Raw genomic sequence first — 19254 nt, 5'->3', positions numbered from 1 at the left:
CTAAGAAAATGAGAGTGATGAGTGAGGAAAATGGAGGAGAAATAAGGAAGGATGAAGTGAAGGCAGCAGTTAAGATGAAAGCAGGTAAGGCACCTGGTCTGGATGGATGCCATGCAGAATGTCTTAAAAAAGGAGGTACAGTGATGGTGGACTGGTTGGTGAGGTTATTCAATGTTTGCTGGAGAGAAGGTAGAGTGCCGGAGGACTGGAGGAGTGCTTGTATAGTTCCATTTTACAAGGGAAAGGGGGACAAGTGTGAAAGTAGTAGATTCAGAGGGATTAGGTTGTTAAGTATAGTTGGGAAGGCTTATGGGAGGATCTTGATTGAGAGGATTAGGAGAGGAACAGAGGGAGTAATTGGTGAGGAACAGTGTGGATTTAGGACAGGTAGAGGTTGTGTAGATCAGATTTTTGTGGTAAGACAGATATGTGAGAAAGCTGTAGGAAAGGGGAAGGATGTTTTTTGGGCCTTTATGGATCTGGAAAAGGCTTACGACAGGGTAGACAGAAAGGCAATGTGGGAGGTTATGCGGATATACGGGATAGGAGGAAAGCTTCGTGGAGCTGTCAAGAGTTTTTATGAGAGTAGTAGAGCTTGTGTCAGGATTAGAAATGGAGAGAGTGAGTGGTTTGAGGTAAAGGTGGGACTTCGTCAAGGATGCGTTATGTCACCCTGGCTATTCAACTTATACATGGATGGGGTGGTGCGAGAGGTAAATGCAAGGGTAGTGGGTCAGGGATTGGAGATGGTTAAAGAAAATGGAGAAAAGTGGGAGGTGAGCCAGCTGTTGTTTGCGGATGACACTGCGCTTGTGGCAGGATCGGAGGAGGGATTGAGGAAGTTGGTGACAGAGTTTGGGAGTGTGTGTGATAGAAGAAAGCTGAAGATGTGAGTAAAAGTAAGGTGATGAGATGTACAAGGGGTGAAAGTGGCAGTAATCTGGAAGTGAGCATTAAGGGAGAGCAACTGGAGGAAGTGGATAGTTTTAGATACTTGGGTGCAAATGTGGCAGGAAAAGGTGGATTAAAGGTGGAGGTAGAATGTAGATTGAGAGAAGCGAGTAAATGCCTTGGTGGATTAAAAAGTGTAATGAGGAATAGACATTTGGGAATGGATGCTAAGAGGAGACTGTATGAAGGAGTGATAGTGCCACAGCACTGTATGGAGCAGAAACATGGAACATAAGAGAGGAAGAGGAGCTTGAATGTGTTTGAGATGAAGTGTCTGAGAAGTATGATGGGGGTTACTAGGCTGGATAGAGTGAGAAATGAGGAGGAGAACAGGGGTGGAAAGGGAGTTGGGAGATAGGGTTGATGAAAGAGTATTAGGATGGTTTGGACACATGGAAAGAATGAGTGAAGAAAGACTAGTAAAGGAGGTATGGAAGGCAGATGTGGAGGGAGTGAACATGAGGGGACATCCTAGGATGAGATGGATGGATGGGGTGAAGGGGGCTTTGGGGAAGAGGGGAATGTCTGTTGAGGAAGTATGGGAGAGGACAGAAGACAGGGGTGAATGGAGAATGGTTGTATATGGAAGATGTTGTGATGCATGAGGTGGAATGGACGGGGGGATGGGGGGTGAGGTAGTGTGTGTGAGCAAAATTTTGACGCAGCCCGAAGGGATTTCTCCCCGTTCTCTCCTTTATATGGGGGGACGGCCTTGCTGTGGATGTGTTGTGTCCTGCGACACTGCTTCTGACCCAGGGCAGTGGACAGGGTGCAGGGATGACCCGTCATCTAGGAGGTGCTGAGAGGGGAGGGAGGGTGGAGGGGTGTGGAGTGTTTTCAGGGATGGAATGGGTGGGAATGATTTTATGCCTTTTACTTTTTGGCCACCTCCCTAGTAAGGGGGAAAAAGCCTTGGTATATGTATGTATGAATAGAAGTGGCCCAAGAATGGAACCCTGAGGAACTCCACTTGTAGCATTTTTCCATCTAGAAGTTTTTCCATTTAAAACAACTCTCTGTTTTCGACCATTCAACCAATTACTAGTCCAACCTAATAGGCTACCATTTATTCCGTGTAAAGCTAATTTAGTAAGTAGTCTTTCGTGTGGGACGGTATCAAAAGTTTTGCAAAGTCTAGATATATTAAATCTATATTGTTTCTTTTGTCATAATTCGAGATAACTGTGTTGTAGAATTCGAGTAAGTTAGTCACGCAAGAATGTTTCCGTCTGAAACCATGCTGGCTGTCATTTATCAAACGGTTACTCTAAATGATGTTTGATAGCATCTCTGATGATAGTTTCCATTATTTTTCCTACGATTGAAGTCAAACTTATAGGCCTATAGTTATTTGGCTTCTTTTTGTCACCTTTTTTGAATATGGGAGTAATGTTAGCTAGCTTCCATTCTCTTGGGACATCTCTGGATATGATGGATTTCTTGAAAATAATTTCTAATGGAACAACAATCTCATTTTTCATTTCCTTTAAGATTCTTGGATGCCAACCATCAGGCCCTGGTGTTTTATTAACTTTGAGTTTATCTATACACCTTTTAATTTTTTCTTTTGTTATATTTACCGTAGAGAGTAAGTTTACCCTAGACTTTTCACAGGTTTCAGTTTGGAATTCACTGAGGTGTTTCGTTTACGAATACCGAGCTAAAATAATTGTTTACGATATTACACATTCCTTCATTTGAATATTCAAGTTGACCGTCAGCAGATAATAGTGGACCAATGTGATTCCTAACAACCTTTTTATCTCTAATGTAACTATAGAATTCTTTGGGATTCTCGTTGGATTTATCAGCGATGTTAATTTCGTATCGTCGTTTTCTTTTTCTTAGTCTTTTTTTAAATCTCTCTGTATTGATACATAACTTTCATAGTCATTAGATGCACCCGAGCACTTATATTTCTTATAAGCCTGTCTCTTTTTAGCAATACTTTTTTCAGTTTCTTTGTCGAGCCACTTTGGGCGAGCCTGATTTGGGGGATGTCTGTCCTTAAAAGGAATGTAAGTTTGAATCATCTTAGTGAGCGTATTTTGAAATATTTCCCACACCTGATCTACAGGTCTTTCGTTTAATTTTGCCTCCCAATCTGTAAGCTGAAGCTCCTGACGTAGTCCTATGAACTGAGCTTTACTGAAATCGTGTATTTTAGAAACACAAGTATCTATTCTAAAATTGTTTAGGAGTTTGAATCTAACTAAGTTGTGATCGCTATTTGCAACAGATTCACCAACTTCTACATCAGTTACCATGCTTTCACGGCTAGTGATCAATAGATCGAGTAAGTTTCCATATCTTGTGGGCTCTTTTACATGCTGAATTAAGTAATTGTCACCAAGAAAATCAATCAAGCGACTACCTATATGGCCATGTTCAAGGGTCATCCAATCAATGTCAGTAAAATTGAAATCACCCATTATCAATAAATCCCGGTTGCAAGTACTAGACAGTTCTTGAAATAACAGTTTGTTGTCTGCTAATGATAATGTCTTTGGCCTATATACATACATGAGTAGATACATATACCAAAGGCTTTTTCCCCATTATAAGGGAGGTAGCCAAAAAACAAAGGCATAAAAACCACTCTCACCCATTCCATCCCTATCATATTCCACTTCCCTCCCTCTTATCTTGGCACCTCCTGAATGATGGGTCATCCCTGCATCTCACCCACTGCCCTGGGTCAGAAGCAGTGTCACAAGACACAGCACATCCACAGCAAGGCTGCTTCATTAAATCAGCGACCCCCCCCCTCTCCATCCCCTCATTTAGAAAAGGAGAAGACAGGAAGAAATCCATTCAGGCTGCATCAAGTTATTTCTCACACATACTCCCTCATCCCCCACCCATTCCACCTCATGCATCACAGTATCATACATATACAACCATTCTCCATTCACCCCTATCTTCTGTCCTCTCCCATCCTTCATCAACAGACATTCCCCTCTTTCCCAATGCCCCTTTACCCCATCCATCCATCTCATCCTTGGTTGACCCCTCATGTTCACTCCTTCCACACCTCTTTTACTAGTCTTTCTTCACTCATTCATTCCATGTGTCCAAACCATCCCAATACTCTTTCATCAACCCTATCTAACATCAACTATATTTCCACCTCTGCCTTCCACACCTCTTTTACTAGTCTTTCTTCACTCATTCTTTCCATGTGTCCAAACCATCCCCAATACTCTTTTATCAACCCAAACATCAATTATATTTCCATCCTAGGGATGGAAATATAGTTGATGGTAATTCTTATGAATTCTTTAAAGACAGTAATTATAGTTTCCCCTGTAGTTCAAAGTCTGTGCTTGCAGCGGATTTTAGTAGGATTATTTTGTTTTCCTGTTTATTTTCACTATCAGATCTTTGATGTGAAGGTCATATAAGTATCAAATGTGAGGCCTAGAATGTTAGGGTTCTTTTCCAATGGAAGGAACTGGCCATTTATATACATATAACAAGGGAAGTAGCCAAAGTCAATTTCATTGCCACATATTCCACTCCCATATACCACCTCTCCCTCTTTTCTTGACTCCTGGATGATAGGTCATCCCTGCATCTGGCCCACTGCTCTTGGTCAAAAGCAATGTAGCAAGAAACAGCACATCCACAGCAAGCCTGCTTCGTTTAATCTGTGACTTTACCCCCTCTCCTTTCCCTCATGCAGAAATAGAGAAGACACTGAAGAAATCCCTTCGGGCTGTGTCAAAACATCATTCACATATACTCCTTGACATCAGGAAATCACACAGCCCACACTGAATTGCAAATTGGATACTAAAACAATGTAAAGACAAACTAATGGACAAAATATATAATAAGTTGCTCACACAAAGAAGGAAAAATACCAAAGGACAGGAAAAATGCCAATATTGTACCAATATGTAAAGGAGGAAACAAAGAAGACCCAACAAATTACAGACTGGTTTCTCTTACCAGCACTGTAGCCAAAATATGTGAAAAAGTTATTAAGAACACAGGGATAAAACATCTGGAAGAAAACCATTTACTAAACCCAAGACAATTTGGATTTTGACAGGAAAGATCATGTGCCACAAATTTGATTTGTTTCTACTCAAGACTAATAGACATAATACAAGAAAGGGATGGATGGGCTCATTGTGCTTTCCTAGACTTACAAAAAGTCTTTGACAAAGTACCACACAAAAAATTAAGAAAACTGAAAACCAGAGGAGGAATACAAGGTAAACTACTGAGCTGGATGGAGGATTTCTTGCATGGAAGGAATATGAGGGTAATGCTCAGAGAAAAAGAGCTCAACTTGGGAAGAGGTGATTAGTGGAATTCCACAGGGATCAGTATTGGCTCCAATGTTTGCTATTTATGTGAATGACATGGATGAAGATATGGAATATTACATGAGCTTCTTTGCAGATGATCAACATCAAGAAATGTACCATAATGGAATTTGGAAAAGGTAAAAAAAAATGAGGACAATATAAAATTGGTACAAAGGAAGTAAAGTAGAATCTGAAAAAGACCTGGAAGTAATTAAAACAAATGACATGTCTCCTGATAAACAGATAAGCAAAACTGTCAGAGAATCTTACAGCTTGCCAAGATCAATAAAGATGACTTTTACCTACTTGGACAAAGAAATGGTGAAGAAAATACTAGTTACACTGATACAGCCTACACTGGAGTATGCTGTGACACTATGTTCACTCAGTACTAAAAAAGAATATAATGAAAATTGAGAGAATCCAGAGAGCAAATACAAAGATGGCCCCAACACTTTCAAAACTGTCATATAAGGATTGTCAAAACTGAAATTACCAACTGGAACAAAGAAGAGAAAGAGAGAGCTTGCTAACCATCTATAGAATCATGAAAGGCATGGAAGTCCTTGATAGAGAGGACTTATTAATTGGGATAAGAGAAATACCAGGGGACTTGAAAAGAAACTCGAAAAGGACAGTTATCCACACAGAGTGGTGAATATCTAGTGTGTGCAAAAACTAGACACTGTGAGATACAAAGACAGTACACCACAAGTGTAGCTCCCCTTCCTGTAAAATACAACTAGGTAAATACACCACCATCCTCCACCTACACCCTTCCATACATCACAATATCATCCATACAAAACCATTCTCCACTAACCTCTATCTTCTCCCTTCATCTCCCAACAGACATTCTTCTCTTTCCCAATGCCCCTTTAATCCCATCCATCCATCTCATCCTTGGTTGGCCCCTCATATTCACTCCTTCCACACCTCTTTTACTAATCTTTCTTCACTCATTCTTTCCATGTGTCCAAACCATCCCAATACTCTTTCATCAACCCTATCCTCCAACTCCCTTTCCACTCCCACTCTCCTCCTCACCTCCTTATTTCTCACTCTATCCAGCCTAGCAACCCCCATCATACTTCTCAGGAATTTCATCTGAAACACATTGAAACTCTTCATCTCTAATGTTCCATGTTTTTGCCCTATACAATGGTGTTGGCACAATCACTCCTTCATACAATCTCCTTTTAGCACCTACTTCCAAGTGTCTATTTCTCACTACACTTTTTAATTCTCCAAGGCATTTATTTGCTTCTCTCACTCTATGTTCTACCACCACCTCCACTCCTCCCTTTCCTGCCACATTCACAACCAAGGATCTAAAGTTATCAACTTCCTCCAGTCCCTTAATACTCATTTCCAATTTGCTACCAACCTCTTCCCTTGTACATCTCACCTTACTTTTACCCACATTTATCTTCACCTTCCTTCTTTTGCACACCTTCCCATACTCCATCGCTAACTTCCTTAATCCCTCCACTGATCCCGCTACAACCACAGTGTCCTCAGCAAACAACAACTGGCTTATCTCCCACTTTCCTCCATTTTCTTTAACCATCTTCAGTCCCCGGCTTATTACCCTTGCGTTTACTTCTCGCACCACTCCATCCATGTATAAATTGAACAGCCAGGGCAACATAATACACCACTGGTGATGCCCACCTTTACCTCAAACCACTTACTCTCTCCATATTTAATTCTACCACAGGCTCTACTACTCTCATAAAAACTCTGACTGCTCTTAACAGCTCTCCTCCTATCCCTTATATCTGCAACACCTCCCACAGTGCCTTCCTGTCTACCCTGTCATAAGCTTTTTTTCAAATACATAAAGGCCCAAAAAACATCCTTACCTTTTCCTAAAGCTTCCTCACATATTTTTCTTACCACAAAAATCTGATCCATACAACCCCTACCTGTACTAAACCCACACTGTTCCTCACCAATCCTCTGTTCCTCTCCTAATTTTCTCAATCAAGACCCTCCCATAAGCCTTCCCAACTACACTCAACAAACTGACCCCTCTGAAACTACTACACACACACTTGTCTCCTTTTCCTTTGTAAAGTGGAACTATATAGGCACCTACAGTCCTCTGGTAATTCTACCCTCTTTTAGATAAACATTAAACAACCTCACCATCACTGTACCTCCCTTTTGTTAGACTCTCTGCATGGCACCCATCCAACCCAGGTGCCTTACCTGTTCTCAACATTTTAATAACTGCTTTCACCTCATTTTTCCTTATTTCTCCTTCATTTTTCTCATTCACCACTGTCATTTTCTTAGTGCTTCCCACTGCAACTACCTTTCCCTCCCTATCCTCCTTCACATTTATCAACTCCCTAATATACTCTGCAATCTTCTTCTTACTGCTGTCTCTTTCATTATCATTTCTCCATCTACACCTTTTACCTTTTCTTCTCTACTTGATTCACCTTGTCTTCCTCTCTTAATTTCCTTCCAAAACATATTTTCATTACTTTCAAAATTTTCCATCATACTCTTTCCCCATTACACATCTGCTCTCCTCTTTGCCTCTATCTTATGATTTACTTCTCTTTTCTTTGTACCTCTCATATGATTCTCTTGTCCTATTTTGTAACTTTCCTTCATCATCCCACCACTCACTACCCTTTCTTCTATTTCATCCTGTCCTCTTTGTTCCACACACCATCTTTGCACACCTTGTGACTCCCTACTTGAACCATCTCCATTCCTCCTCCACTCCTAGTTCTACTCTATCCTTCACTCCCTCCCACTCTTCTCTCATATTCTTCTTGTACTCTTCTTTCTCATTTAAGCATTTTACTCAAGCACCTCTGTACCTTGTTCTTTTCCTCTTTCTCCATCTATCCTCCACTATCAACTTACCTTCCACCAAAAAATTATCTGATATTCCCCTACTCTCTCCCCTCGAATATGTACATCCAAAACTCTTCCTACTCTTCTCCTGGTTACCAGTATGTAGTCCATTAAAGCCCTATCTACCACCCTTCCATCCACCACCCTCTCCCTTGTTGGCCATTTACTTTTACTAAAGGGTCTTTCATTCATGGTTGTCTGGAGTAAATGCAGTGCTCGACAAGGATGTACAACGGTTAGCGAGAATGAGTGATGAGGAGTGTTGAGGATTGTTTTTGCTGAAATGCACAATTTTATATAAAAAATTAGCATATGGTTGCATTATTTGACCTATTTTCTTTAAAATGTGTGATTTCCATGTAATTTGATCAAAGACAAGTTACGTTTTTATCCTCTACAAAATTACCAACCACATACCGTCCGACTCACTAATTGCCGACCTCAACCAAACATTGACGGTTTTTGCTCAAATGCACAATTCTATATAAAAATTAGCATATGGTTGCATTATTTGACCTATTTTCTCTAAAATGTGTGATTTCCATGTAATTTAATGAAAGAGAAGTTACGTTTTTATCCTTTGCAAAATTACCAACAGCTATGAATACCGTCCGGTTTTTGCTGAAATGCACAATTTTATATAAAAAATTAGCATATGGTTGCATTGACCTATTTTCTTTAAAATGTGTGATTTTCATGCAATTTGATCAAAGAGAAGTCACGTTTTTATCCTCTGCAAAATTGCCGACCGACTCGCTCATAGTCAACCAAACTCGAACAAGAACAGTTTTTGCTTAAATGCACGATTTTATATAAAAAATTAGCATATGGTTGCATTATTTGACCTATTTTCTTTCAAATGTGCGATTTCCATGCAATTTGATCAAAGAGAAGTTACGTTTTTATCCTCTGCAAAATTACCGACAACAGCTATGAATACCGTCCACTCACTCATAGCTGACCAAACTCAAACAAGGATGTTTTTTTGCTGAAATGCACGAATTTATATAAAGAAAATAGCATATGATTGCATTGTGACCTAATTTCTTTAAAATGTGTGATTTTCATGTAATTTGATAAAAAAAAAAAAAAAAAAGTTACGTTTTTATCCTCTGTTAACTTACCGACCACAGCTACGAATATCGTCTGACTCATTAATAGCCGACCAAACTAGAACAATAACGGTTTTTGCTGAAATGCACAATTGTATATAAAAAATTAGCATATGGTTGCATTATTTGACGTATTTTCTTTAAAATGTGTGATTTCCATGTAATTTGATCAAAGAAAAGTTATGTTTTTATCTTCTGCAAAATTGCCAACCACAGCTATGCATACCGTCTGACGGTTTTTGCTGATATGCACGATTGGTCAAATTACATGAAAATCACACATTTTAAAGAAAATAGTCAAAATAATTTAACTATATGCAATCTATTACACTAATAACACAATAGTAAGAAACTTAATAGAGTGTAATTTGATCCATACCACCAGTGATCATAGATGGCAGGCTGGACGAATCGTAGCTGTGGTCAGTAATTTTGCAGAGGATAAAAGCGTAACTTCTCTGATCAAATTACATGGAAATCACACATTTTAAAGAAAATAGGTCAAATAATGCAACTATATGCTAATTTTTTATATAAAATTGTGAATTTGAGCAAAAACCGTCAATGTTTGGTTGAGGTCGGCAATTAGTGAGTCGGACGGTATGTGGTTGGTAATTTTGTAGAGGATAAAAACGTAACTTGTCTTTGATCAAATTACATGGAAATCACACATTTTAAAGAAAATAGGTCAAATAATGCAACCATATGCTAATTTTTTATATAAAATTGTGCATTTCAGCAAAAACAGTCCTCAACACTCCTCATCACTCATTCTCGCTAACCATTCGTACATCCTTGTCGAGCACTGTAATGTTAATGAGGCTTTCTGGGATAAGGCTTCCATTCTGTTATTTCTGAGATACTGCTCTGTTTTGTATTAGTGTGGGGATGTTCCTATATCACTAACTGAAAGTTTTAGGGGAAGGGGAACAGTCACTGTTGTCAGTTCTCCATGTGTAAAAAAGTGTTAAGGAATACAGCTAAAATTGAGAGAGAGAGAGAGATCTTGGGCCAAGTCCAGAGACTAAGTGAGCCTCTGATGGAGGTGAGGAGGTTGACAGGTTTAGAAAATGGGCAGCTTTGCTGTCCATCTTGCAGGACCATCTTATGCAGGTACCCATCATTGGTCCCAAACAAAAATATAAATAGCATAACATAAATAGAAAAACTGTATTATGTGAACATATTCAAATAATAACCCACATTCAAAATATATACCAGGAAGCTAAAAGAAACATTTGCAAGTCATTTACTTACCATGTATAAGGCCCTATTTCAATCTTTTCCAAATCAATCAGTGAAACCCTCTCATATCTTGGAATGATGTCACTTTCATCATCATATCTGTTGGAAGAAATTTATAAGCCAGAAGCAAAATCATAAACATACATATACCAACAGCTTTTTCCCCCTTTCAAGAGAGGTAGCCAAAGTCAAAGGCATAAATCCACTCCCACCCATTTCATCCCCACCCACTCACTCCCATTCACCACCTCTTCTGCCCTCTTTTCTTGGCTCCTCCTGGATGATGGGGTCATCCTTCCATCTCACCCACTGTCCTGGGTCAGAAGCAATGAGCCAAGACAGAACACATCCACAGCAAGGCTGCTTCATTTAATTGGGACCCCCCCCCCCCCCCCACCTCTCCATACCCTCATGCAGAAAATGGGATGGGGAGGAATCCCTTCAGACTGTGTCAAAATATCATTCACACATACTCCCTCACCACATACCCCAATCCCCCACCTACTCCCTTCCATGCATCACAGCATCATCCATATACAACCATTCTCCACTCAACCCTATCTTCTGTTGTCTCCCTTCCTTCCTCAACAGACCTTTCTCCCTTTCCCAATGACCCTTTTACCTCATTCATCCATCTTTTCCTTGGTCACCCCCTCATGTTCACTCCCCCCACCTCTGCCTTTCACCTCTCTTTTACTAATATTTCTTCACATTTGCTCACCTCTTTGCTTCCTTTATCTTATGCTTTACTTCTACCTTCATTTTAATGTATGTTAAATCAACTTTATGGCATCTATTAAAGAATTTAAAACAACAGAAACACCAAATACTTACTGAGCAACATAGTACGAATCTCTTGTTAAAACTAGAATTATGTCCATATCAATCTGATCAGGATCTCCCATTCTGAAATAATGAACAGAATGAATATAAAAATTCCTGAGACCAAAGAGGTTTGACATGGCATTGGCCATACATGAAAAAAATGCAGTTTTCAGAAGGTTTACTTGGTTTCTTTGACTTCTTAACTTCTTGTAAGAATAGGGTTACAGAGGGCAACACTCCATACCGTTTTAGTTGGCTTTTATGACCTAAGTGGGAAAACTCTGTGGCAGTATTCTGTAAGAGGTTGGTAGATAAGGTAGACAAATAAGGTAGATAGAGGGGTAGGTGGCGAGAATTTGATTTTATGTGTAGGATATTTGGAAAACATAAGTTGCAAAGGAGTTGCATAATCTTGCTCCCCATCTAAAGTTTATAAACAACCGCTAGGGAACAGATTTTAACCACTTCACTCCGGGCCAAAATCTCGCGGGCAGCATTAGCTGCCAGACGTACGATGTTGCGTCATAATACTCGCGGCATAAAAAATAGTCACCGCTTATATCGATCGTTCTTTCTTTCACCCGTGAATTTTGATAACCATAGAAAATGTGATGAAGCCAGTTTAGAGAGTATGTCAGTTACGCTGGGACAACTACAATAAATATAATCAAGACGCCGATATGGCAGCCTCGCGTATCCACTTGCTCCTCATGCCGCCTACGTAGGCGGCACCGTATGGAAGAGGTTAATGCCGATGTGACAAAATGTAAACTAAGCCATTCCTGCCTTGATATTGACTTGTGGGTAGGTGTTGGACAGAGGATTTTGCAAAGAATAAAAAGATGTTTTAGCAGGAAGTGAAGAGTAAGGGGAGAGTCAGGTAGGGGAAAAATTAAAGGCTCCAGAAGGACAGATGTTAATGGAAGTGAAAGCAGCAAGGGGAATATATGCAGATTATTTCTGGGTCTGTTGAATGGAAGGGTTTGACTGGAGCAGTGGGAAATACCATGAAAATTATGGGGCTAAGGGAAAAGGTGAGATACAAAGAGCACTGAAAGGGATGACAGCTGGTGAGACACCTGGGTTACGTGGATGTCATATGGAGTGTCTGGCAAAGGGAGAAATAGAAATTGTAGATTGGCTAATGAGATTGTTTAATGGGTGCCAAAGGGAGGAGAATGTGGTAAAAATCTTTTACAAGACTAGTAAAGCTGGGTAGGGAATAGAGAGCAAGAATGGTTTGAGGTAAAGGTGGGGTTGTGTCATGTCATCATGGTTGTTTGACATGTACATGGATGGGGTGGTGTAAGAGGTAAATACGAGGGTGATGGACTGGGGTTTGGACCTGGTGAGAGTAGAGGAGGGAGGTGAGACAGTTGTTGCTTGCAGATAATGCTATGCATGCAGCTGGGTTAGAGGAAGGGTTGAGGCAGCTCATGGTAGAGTTTGGGAGGGTATGTGACAAGAGAAAGTAGCAAGTAAATGCAGGTAAAAGGTGATGATCTGTACAACTTACGAAGGGTCTGCATCAATCAATCCCCAAGCTCCAAGAATAGTCTCAGCATCTGGTACTAAAAGATTCTTGCAATCATCAATAACATGTTTGACATGTTCTGGGCTCATGGAGTGCTCTTCATCTTCTCCGGCCAGTTCTGGGTTATACACAATCATGTCCTCTGTTATAGGGATTCCTAATGGAAAAAAGAAAAAAAAATTGTAAAAAACATTTTTATGAGGATATAAGGCCATACATGTAACATATGGCTTTTTCCCCTTTATAAGGGAGGTCAACGTTCACACCCACACAACACCCATCCTGACCCATTCGTCACCCCTCCCATCTTGACACCTCATCACATAACTGGGTCACAAAGTTGATCACTCTATACCTGCTGCCAATAACAAGGGGAGAATGATGATACCAGTGAACTGTGATCTTTCAAAATGGATATCAGGATCATCTCCCTGCCAACCATCTTCAAAACCTGTCAACATACTCACCTCCATTTGCAGAGTTTGAAACTTGATCTATGAACCAAGCTCAAACTCTTTCTCTTTATTAACTTGCAACTTTATTTCTTTCACCTTTTCACATGGGGAAAGCTGACATCTGGTGATTGCTCCCTCCTAGTACTATGAGCCCATGACAATATAAACTGTTCCACACCAAAACAACATGGACAACAGTCCCATGTTTCTTCCCAGAGGTATAGGAGGGCCTGAGGACCATTGCCAGCCAATGTGGGGCTGCAGGTTTCTATTCAGTGAAACTTGGCAAGAATTATATTATTACAGTCCCCATTAATCAATAGGGATAATGGAACTAGTCAAATAAACAAGAGTAGTCTGACTTACCTAACATATGATCTATGGTGGCTTGTCTATATGCATCCTTAAATCTATTCATATAATATCTGAAAGGAAAGACATTTGTTGTCTTAATTTATTTGAATATACTTTATAACAGCATTCAACAAAGTGAAAATATCTATGAAAGAATAATTGACACAATGCCATTTCCCTAATGTCAGCATGTACCACTGGCAACTAACTACCAACAGAAATCTTCTACCAGGATGATTCATGCTATCAAAGATTGGGAGATAAACTTGATAAATATAGGGATAGAAACTGAAGTGTACTCAATATGCCTGGTACAAATGTGAAATATACATACAAAAACCTTAATGCCCATGCATAACATTATCAAACCACCTGGAATATCCAGCAACCTAATAATGTATGCTCATTCTGTGTTGAAATATATCAATAATTAAGTCCTTATTATTCAGTCTGAACACACAATCTCGACAGAGTTTACAACTAGTTGCAAAACTAAGTATTGTGTAGCCACACAATTATCCCATGTACTGTAAAGTGAGACATTAACACGCACTGGTATTACCATGGTACTGTGGATGAACATATGGACTTTTTTTTCAAGACCATCAATATCTGCTAAATGAAGAGAAGACTTGAGACAACAGTAGGTATTTCTTGGAAAAGGTAGGTGCATCAAACAACCAGAGGAGAGGTGGAACTTTCAAACAATTACAAACTGAGAATGCACTTTGATGAACTTTGCAATGTGAATGTATTCAAATACTGCAACTGGTAGTAAGTGAGAAAACTCATTCCATACAAAGTCCCATGTCTAATTACAAAATGCAATATCCCTACCACAATGCAGCTTAATTTCATATTTAGAATGTACAAAATGCAGTACTGTATACAAAATCAATAATAGCCTATACAATTCATGTTCTGACCTGGACAATGAATACAGTGCACTGGCTAGATATTTCTCAGGGCCTAGAGCAATGTCGGCCATGTATGAAGGGGGACCCACTGGCATCAAGGCACTTGCTACATTAACAATCATTTCTACATAGTTGACCTCAAGCCACAAGTCTTGTGACACTGAGCATCCCTGCATCAGGTCTATGCCTGCCTGTCGATATGTGTCAAGGAAGTGACAGCGGTAATATCTGCAAAAAAATGCATGGCCAAGATACTGCAACCACATCTTAACTTCCAAGAGCTATATATGTGGTTCTTTCCAATTCATTTGGACTCGATTTTGTCTGTACATTTCAATTGTTATGCTACTAAAGATTATTCACTAGTTTTGTTTATTATTTTAGTTTTATACCTCTGGGCCAGGCCTTTGATAACACTAACAAATTGAAAGTCTGTATAGATCAGAAAACTACAAATTACATAAGGTCCAATCACAACCTAACATTTAAACACAATTTCATCTAATTCTACAATTACTGTTAAAAGAAATACATGCTATAAAGAAAAATAAATAAAATTGAAAAAATACAGTTGAAACAGCAATTTTTCATGATATTGGACAATGCTAAGATTTTTATGGTGTTATTTGATAATGATAAAAATAATGAAGAGGGTTATCCACATGACAAGAAAGAGTTCTGGGGACAGATTTTCCTGTGTGATGATGGAAATACAAAGGGCTTCCACATTTTATATATATATATATATATATATATATATATATATATATATAATATATATATATATATATATATATATATATATATATATATATATATATATATATATATATATATATATATATATATATATATATATATATAAATAATGGAAATAAATTGTGAAATGGCAATTCTATATAACAATAAATATTCTGAAATTTTATATCATACATCTGGCTATCTGGCTAATTTGTTATTTTCTTTATTTGTGTGACAATTCCCTACAAGACCAAACAAGCTTTAATGCTACCTGTTGGCAGAATTTACTCCATCCTTCATCATTCCAGTAAATTTTCTTTCTCCTGTGCGAGTGAAGTCTCCCTTAAAAGGAAAGAAAAAAAAATATATATATATATACATACATATACTACCATACTTGGGTACTAGTTCCATAGTTATATGGATGAAGTAATGGGGAAATGTGGTGTGCTGGTTGGGGGAGGGGTTTGTGCAAAAATAAAATGGAGATTTGTGCTGGAAGAGACGTGATGATAGTGAATAATATATTTAAAAAGAAAGATATATTTACCTAATTACTTATACTTATAGAACACAGACAACAGTCTCAAGTTTCTTCCCAGAGAGATCCATATGCATTGCCAGCCACTGTGGGTTTTCCACTTTATGAAACTTGAGACAACAATTGATCAACTAAAAATCATAATCAAGTCTCCTATTTCTTTATGATCTTTCAATGTTGACAGACTCAATGCTTTTAGTCTTTTGAATAGCTTATCTACCAGGTTAGGTACCCATTTGGTTGCTGCCCTTTCTATCCTCTTCATCTTCCCTGTAGTACTGGTACATATTCCAGTCTTGGATGGATTAGGGTTTCTAGGAGTTTTTCATTACAGTGAAAAGCCACCTTAATCAATAATAGTGAGATTGGTCTCTATGATGCAAGGTTTTCAGGCAGTTTGTTTATTTTCATTATTGGAATCACATGAGCTCCTTACCCAGATGGGATTTTGTTGTACAACCAGGAATAATTGAAGATATCAGTTAGGGTTTCTTATAGCTGTTGAACCAAAGTGTGTGACATGGATGCTTGATATTTTCTCTGGGCCTTCAGTGTGGGAATTTTTCAATTTCTTTATTGTGCTTTCTACATATGTATTGGTGAAAGGGGTGGGGTTGGTTTCTGTGTCCGTTTTGTGTCTATCCAAGCCTCCAAAATCACTTCTTGTACATCTCATCATCTTACTTTTGTACAAACACTGAACATTCTCCTCACACACACACACAAACAGGGATGGAAGAGAAATGGAATATACTAAAAGATATTTATGAGGGAATAAATAAATACATACCACAACAAAAAATGGAAAGAACATACATGAAAAGCTGGTACAACAAAAGGTGTAGTGAAGCTAAGGATAATAGAGACAAAGTTTGGAATGGAAAAGAGACAAGAAAACAAGCAAATAGCAACTGTACATCAAACTAAGAAATGAATATGTAAAAATACGCAGAGATGAAAACAGAAACTATGGAAAAAAAATAAATAAAAGAATACAAGCAAGAACCAAAACTATTTTACAGGTATGTAAATGACAAACTGAAGAACAAACAATAATTTGAAAAACTGCGCCAAGGTAAAAATGAATATACAGAAGAACTGGAAATGGCTGAAATCATGAACAACCATTTCAAATCAGTATTCACAATAAAAAGCTCACCTAACTGTGAGGAAATAGAGAGATATCCCCCTTAATGAAAGAAATAATCATAACACAGAAGGAAATCAGCGACCAAATTAAAACCCTTGATGTCAGAAAATCACATGGTCCAGACAGAATTGCAAATTGGATACTGAAAGAATGCATGGAAGAATTAACAGACAAAATATACAATATAATTAAATTCTCACTTCAAGAAGGAAAAGTGCCACAGGACTGGAAAAAGGCAAATATTGTACCAATTTATAAGGGAGGAAACAAAGAAGACCCATCACTCTACAGACCGGTCTCCCTAACAAGCACAGTAGCAAAAATTTGTGAAAAAGTTGTCAAAAATAGATGGGTTAAGTATTTGGAAGAAAAAACTATACTGAATCCAAATCAATTTGGATTCAGACAAGGAAGATCATGTACAACAAACTTGATCTCCTTCTACTCAAGATTAATAGACATAATACAAGAGAGAGATGGGTGGACAGACTGTGTCTTTCTGGACCTACAAAAGGCATTTGATAAGGTACCACACAAAAAACCAATAAGGAAGATGAGTCAATAGGTGCCATCAGAGGAAAATTATTGGAATGGATGAGACTTCCTCACTGGGAGGAAATGAGAGTAGTAATTAGAGACAAATTCTCAAACTGGGAAGAAGTGATAAGTGGTGTCCCACAGGGATCAGTACTGGCCCCGATCATGTTTGCCATATACATAAATGACATGGATGAAGTAGAGTGTTATATGAATTTCTTTACAGATGATGCAAAAATACTAAAGAAAGTAAAAACAGAGGAAGACTGCAACTCATTACAACAAGACTTGGACAAGATCTGGAAATGGACCCAAAAGTGGAAAGTAAAATTCAATATCAAGAAAAATAGTATAATGGAATTATGCTGTCCCACAACCCCTTGTTGCTGTCCTGTACCATTTCTCTGAGTATTCTTTTCCTGTGGTGGGGGAATTCCCTGTGGTGGGGGAAAAGAATACTGCCACCAAGTATTCCTACTTGGATCGTAAGAGGCGAGAAGAAAGGGACGGGGATTGGGACTAGGCATCCTTCTCCGTGTAGCCCCACAGGGGACATTCCTAAAAGAAAAAGTAAAGGCATAAGAGGGGCTGGGAGTTTTCCGACCAGCACCCTAATGTTTGGGTCTTTTAATGTGCGTGGATGTGGTACAGATGAGAGTAAAAGGGAAGAGATAGGTAGTATGTTTGTGAGAAGAAAGATGGATGTGTTGGCTTTGAGTGAAACTAAGTTGAAAGGGAAGGGTGAGTGTAAGTGGGAGGTTATCAGGAGTGAAGAGAGGGTGAGGGAGGGAAGGGGTGGCTATTCTAGTAAGTGAAGAGATAGGTAAACGTGTAGTGGAGTGGGAGTAGGTTTCCTCAAGGATAATGTGGATGAAGGTGAAACTGGGAAAGGAGATGTGGGTCTTTGTAAATGCATATGGGCCTGGCAGTGAGAAGAGTGTAGAAGAAAGGGAGGCCTTTTGGATTGATTTAAATGAGTGCATAGAGGATTTAGGGAGAAATGTCAATGTGATAGTACTGGGAGACCTTAATGTTAGGGTAGGAAATGGTCCAATTGATGGAGTGGTTGGGAAATGTGGAGTTCCAGGAAAGAATGGTAGTGGAGAGTTGATGGTGGAAATGTGTCTAGAGAGTTGATGATAGCAAATACAGTGTTTTGGAAGAAAGTCAAGCATAAGTACATATGGGAGAGGGTGGTGGATGGAAGGGTGGTAGATAGAGCGTTAATGGATTATGTAGTGGTAAATAGGATTATGATAGGAAGAATTAAGGATGTACATGTGCTAAGGGGAGAGGGTGGGGGAATATCAGATCATATTTTGGTGGAAGGTAAGTTGAGAGTGGAGGATAGATGGAGAGAGAGGAAAGGGGCAAAAGGTAGGGAGGTTCTTAGAGTGAACTCTTTGAATGAAAAGGAAAAGGAGTACAAAAAGAAGCTGAAAGAGTGGGAAGGAGTGAAGGATAGAGTAGAGGTAGGTGTGGAGGAGGAATGGGGATGGTTCAAGGAGGGAGTCACAAAATGTGCAAAGATGGTGTGTGGAACAAGAAGGATGGGAGGAAATAGAAGGAAGGTTAGTGAATGGTGGGATGAGGAAACAAAGAAGGTTGTAGAAGAGAAGAAGCAAGCTTTCACAGATTGGTTACAAAAGAGGACGAGGGAGTCATATGAGAGGTACAAAGAAAAGAAAAGTAAAGC

General features: G+C 39.0%; 1 protein-coding gene across 2 annotated transcripts in view; it reads right to left on the bottom strand.

The window, feature by feature from the left end:
* sp3 (phosphatidylinositide phosphatase spermathreecae) overlaps positions 1-19254 on the bottom strand; it is a 183581-nt gene that overhangs the window by 36718 nt on the left and 127609 nt on the right. The window contains exons 12-17 of one of the 2 annotated variants that reach the window (XM_076187778.1): positions 15602-15672; positions 14599-14817; positions 13685-13743; positions 12846-13020; positions 11339-11410; positions 10517-10603 (exon numbers count right to left, since the gene is read on the bottom strand). In XM_076187778.1, the coding sequence (XP_076043893.1) occupies positions 10517-10603; positions 11339-11410; positions 12846-13020; positions 13685-13743; positions 14599-14817; positions 15602-15672 (683 nt within the window). The remainder of the gene's footprint in view (positions 1-10516; positions 10604-11338; positions 11411-12845; positions 13021-13684; positions 13744-14598; positions 14818-15601; positions 15673-19254) is intronic. The other variant, XM_076187779.1, reaches the window with a different exon arrangement.

The sequence above is a fragment of the Oratosquilla oratoria genome, chromosome 7 (assembly GCF_046742065.1).
Source record: "Oratosquilla oratoria isolate Oo_2021 chromosome 7, ASM4674206v1, whole genome shotgun sequence".
Classification (NCBI taxonomy): Eukaryota; Metazoa; Arthropoda; class Malacostraca; order Stomatopoda; family Squillidae; genus Oratosquilla; species Oratosquilla oratoria.
The sequence above is the reverse complement of the archived record's forward strand: the minus strand, read 5'-3'. Positions and strand labels throughout refer to the sequence as shown.